The 4,284-nt window shown below is 34.2% G+C and overlaps 1 protein-coding gene across 1 annotated transcript; it reads left to right on the top strand.

The window, feature by feature from the left end:
• The first annotated feature begins 346 nt into the window (after positions 1 to 346).
• LOC131595505 (proteasome subunit beta type-3-A) lies at positions 347 to 3,975 on the top strand. The gene is made up of 6 exons (XM_058867861.1): positions 347 to 695; positions 780 to 887; positions 2,032 to 2,121; positions 2,722 to 2,806; positions 3,263 to 3,357; positions 3,743 to 3,975. The coding sequence occupies exons 1-6, from the start codon at positions 508 to 510 to the stop codon at positions 3,789 to 3,791; spliced, it is 615 nt and encodes a 204-aa protein (XP_058723844.1). The 5' UTR covers positions 347 to 507; the 3' UTR covers positions 3,792 to 3,975.
• Positions 3,976 to 4,284: the final 309 nt, after the last annotated feature.

A 4,284-nucleotide genomic window follows, 5' to 3' on the forward strand; every position in this document is an offset into this window, starting at 1 on the left:
TAGATATTTTTTTGACCCATGATTTATTTATTTGACTCATTCTCATAAAATAATTGATCAAATATTATTTTAAATTTTAAAATATTACTACAAGAAATGAAAGTCAATGAAAATGAAATTTGAATATGGAAATAATAAATGCAAAATTCAAAAAATAGTATATAGTATTTGCAGGTTGTTCCCAAAAATAAAAATAAATGAGAAATAGTATAAGAACTGTTTGAGAAATAGTAGTATATAGTATTTGGAGTATAATAATATAGTAAATGAGAAATAAAAATAAATGAGATAATTGGAACACAAAAATCAGTTCTTACCTCCCCTAATTCTTCTACAATCAAACAGATCGTATATTATTTAATTTTATTATTATTTGGTGTCTTATTCCCAAAGAAAAGAACCACGGAATCTATATTTTTCTTACTTTCTCAAATACAAATTAGGGTTTTGAATTTGCATCTCTAAGGGTTACACTATAGCATAAGATTTTTCAGATCCAACGAAAAGATGTCGATTTTCGAGTACAATGGAAGTGCCCTAGTAGCTATGGTAGGTAAGAACTGCTTCGCCATTGCCAGCGATCGAAGACTCGGTGTTCAGCTTCAAACCATCGCCACCGATTTCCAAAGGATTTCCAAAATTCACGATAAGCTCTTCATCGGTCTTTCTGGCCTCGCCACCGATTCTCAGACACTGTAACCTTCTTCCCACTTTTTTTTATTTTATTGTTACTTTTTATTTTGCAATTTTCTGATTTTTGTTGTTTTTCGTGATTCAAGGTATCAGCGTCTCGTTTTTCGTCACAAACTGTATCAGCTTCGTGAAGAGCGTGATATGAAGCCGGAGACGTTTGCTAGCTTAGTGTCGGCTATTCTTTACGAGAAACGGTATTGCTATTTAGATCTTGTTTTTGTTTTTGAAAAGAGAGGATTATTTTGTGAAGAAAATTAAGTGATTTGTTTGCTATCGTGGAATTAGGGAAGATCTATTTGATGATTGTAATATTCTAGCTGCACTAAGATTAGCTCAAGTTTATGAGTATCTTTTTAAATAACGTTCGCGTTATGGTTGCGTAAAGCCTGTTGCGATTTCGGGGTCGGTACAAGTCTTGTAACAATGATTCTGGTTGCCACCGTGGGAATTAATCACAATTTGTTCTTTATCTTTAAAATGGTGAATAACGGTATTGGTATCGGCACCTTCGATATCGTTTTGTCGCGACTGTTTTTGCGGTAACGGACCGTTTTCTAAAACCTTGTGGCTTTATTTTTATTTTGACCTTATTTATGTGTGACACTAAAAGCACTTGGTGTGACACCGAGAAAATTTTTCATGTACATAAGTGGTGGGAGTAGAGGGAATGGATAGTTAGTTGGGTCTCCAAGTGCATGGTTGCAACTTGCAACTGAAATTTCAACCTCGGTATAAAGGTTTTGTACACCTATGCAACTATGTCAGTCTTAATTAGAGCTGTATGCTCAACTTTCTGCATTATTAAGGACTTCCATGCAACAGTGATAACAACCATAGTTTAAAGTCTAGGCAAAGTGTATTAGGGTAGTGTAGACTGGTTAAAACAGAACATTTGAATGGTTCATATTAAGAGCAAAATAGAACTGGGCATAAGGCAGAAAAGTAGTTCATTTGGTTCTATTCAGAAGGTGGAATGGAAGACTATAGAACATGCTGTCTAGAATGTGACTTATTTTGTTCTTCTCTGTGCCAAATGCTATATATTCCCAACGACAGTGTGTGGTGTATTAGGTTTGGGGTTTGACCACTAAGTGCATACTTCTTTTGATTGATCAGGGTCAATTTTCTATCAGATTTGCTGATGGGCATAGACGATATCTTGTAGTTTGAACCTTCTGAAATTCTAATACTTTCTTCCTTTTGGCTGTTTGCATACCTGATCACAAAACAACACAACATATCACATTAAAGTATAAGATTGTGTACTCTTTTTCGTTATCTATACAAATTATTGTGTTGAAACTTTATAAACTAAGTATGCTCTCTTTTTTCTTTTAGGTTTGGTCCATACTTTTGCCAGCCTGTAATTGCTGGACTAGGGGATGATGACAAACCCTTCATTTGCACAATGGATGCAATTGGAGCAAAGTAAGTTGAATTGTTATTTTGTCCATATATTATCTTGGAGAGGGAGGTCTGCATGCCTTAAAAGTTTAATGTTTTCTTTGTGTAGTATAAATAAATAATGCTATTTTAGTAATAATATGCATGCCCCGTGTTGTTAAATGGCAGCTATAGTAGGGATATTACATGGGAGAATTTGAGCAAACCACTATTGTCTTGTGATATACTATTTTGTACAAAAATTCCGTTGCTGTAGCGGCGCTATATACGTTTGCGTACCGGAATTTGAACAAATGCTATTTTCCGCGATCCATAATTGACTACATAATGCTATAGTAGCGGTGCTATATAAATGCATAATGCTATTTTAGTAATAGTCATTCTCGATTCTGCGCACTTTGATGTCCATTTAGATAGCTGCCACACTGAAATATACTCCCAGGACAAGCTTTGAAAAACAATGCTTTTATGCCTACTTTTATGTGTTTTCAGATGTTATTTTTTAGCTTTTGAAAAGGCACTGAAACATTTTTTTAAAGAAATTACTGCTACAATTTGTAAATTTATTAATATGCTTTTTGTACATTTATAAGTTTCTAACATTCTTATATTTTGTGTATGCAGGGAGCTTGCAAAAGATTTTGTTGTTGCTGGGACTGCATCTGAGTCTCTATATGGTGCTTGTGAATCGATGTTTAAGCCTGACATGGTTTGTCTCAAAGTTTAACCTGTTTGTCTGTTTATTTACTTGTTTTGGTAGTGTTTAATAACAAATAAGCAAGGTAGATGCTGAGTTCTGCCCTATTTTATTCAAGCAGTTTAAGATAGAGTTTGAGCTACAATATAGTGCCTCAGACAAGCTCCATAGGAAGATCAATTGGTTGAAACGAGCAGAAAAGATTGGAGTTAAATTAAATAGTTATCAAGTAAAAATACCACTATAGTGTGCAATGTCTGACTTCTGAGTGTAAATTAGATGTTCTTTGTGTGAAAGCCATTTAGCCATTCCACAATTTTGCATTTTATCTTCACCAACAAAGATCTGCACATAATTGTACCAGAGACTTTGCTTAGCTTTGTAGATTTTGTTAACATTGTTTCTCCTCTCCATGTTCGGCAAAGAAAGTCACCTTATGTTTTTTATGCTGTTTCTTAATTAATACAGGAAGCCGAGGAATTGTTTGAAACTATCTCCCAGGCACTGCTATCATCTGTAGACCGTGACTGTCTTAGTGGCTGGGGTGGACATGTCTATGTTGTGTAAGTTTATAAGTTTTCTTCTTCTTTAGTAGTTTATTATTGCCATTTCTACCATATTGTGCCTTAAGTTTTTTTTTCCCTCCTTTTAATGCACTGGTCATAAGTTCACTTTTTATACATTAGTACATCTTTTACAAGCCACTGGGTTGGATGCCAGTGAGTTTTGTCTTGGTGTATGTTTGGTTTCACGTTTGAAACACCCATAATTGATTCTGGACGTGTATAATTGATTTTGATATGTTTGATTGTTCTCAAGTTAAAGTGGTTAGGCTTCAGAGTTAGTGCTTGTGACTTTTAAAAGCTATCCTTTCATCTTTCATTTTTGAAGCTTAATTAGGTTTGATTTTATCTGTGGCTTATTGGTCTTTGAATTTGTCTGCCGCAGCACGCCAACTGAAGTAAAAGAAAGGATTTTGAAGGGAAGAATGGATTAACTTTTAAGCCATCTACTCAACTACTCCAGTTCACTTTGTTTTCTGTTTAATTCGCAGCTGAATGGCAGAACATGTACACCATCAGTTAATGGGTACCTTGTTATTGTGCACTTCAATTAAACGAACCCAGAAAATTATTTATAAACTGCTGTTCTATATAGATTTTTTAAGATTGTCTGTGAAAGTAGATTCTGGAATCGGGTATGCTGTGAATTAAATTACGAGAGATGTATTGGAATGTTTCTAGGAGAGAGGCTTGCAAGTTGCAAGACAAATAAGTTATGCACGTCACAAAATCCAATCCACGTTGTCCTAAAGGTGTTCTTATAATGATTCGGTAGTTTGGGGAGTTGGAGTAATAAGAGACTTCAATTTTTGTGAACAAAATCAAAATTGATATTTTTCATTTTTCTAAAAAAAGACATTCACACACACATTAAAATAAATTTCACTGTTTAATAAATTAATGAAAGCTCGTATGTTCAAAATTAAG

Source organism: Vicia villosa, linkage group LG4 (assembly GCF_029867415.1).
Source record: "Vicia villosa cultivar HV-30 ecotype Madison, WI linkage group LG4, Vvil1.0, whole genome shotgun sequence".
In the NCBI taxonomy this organism is placed as follows: Eukaryota; Viridiplantae; Streptophyta; class Magnoliopsida; order Fabales; family Fabaceae; genus Vicia; species Vicia villosa.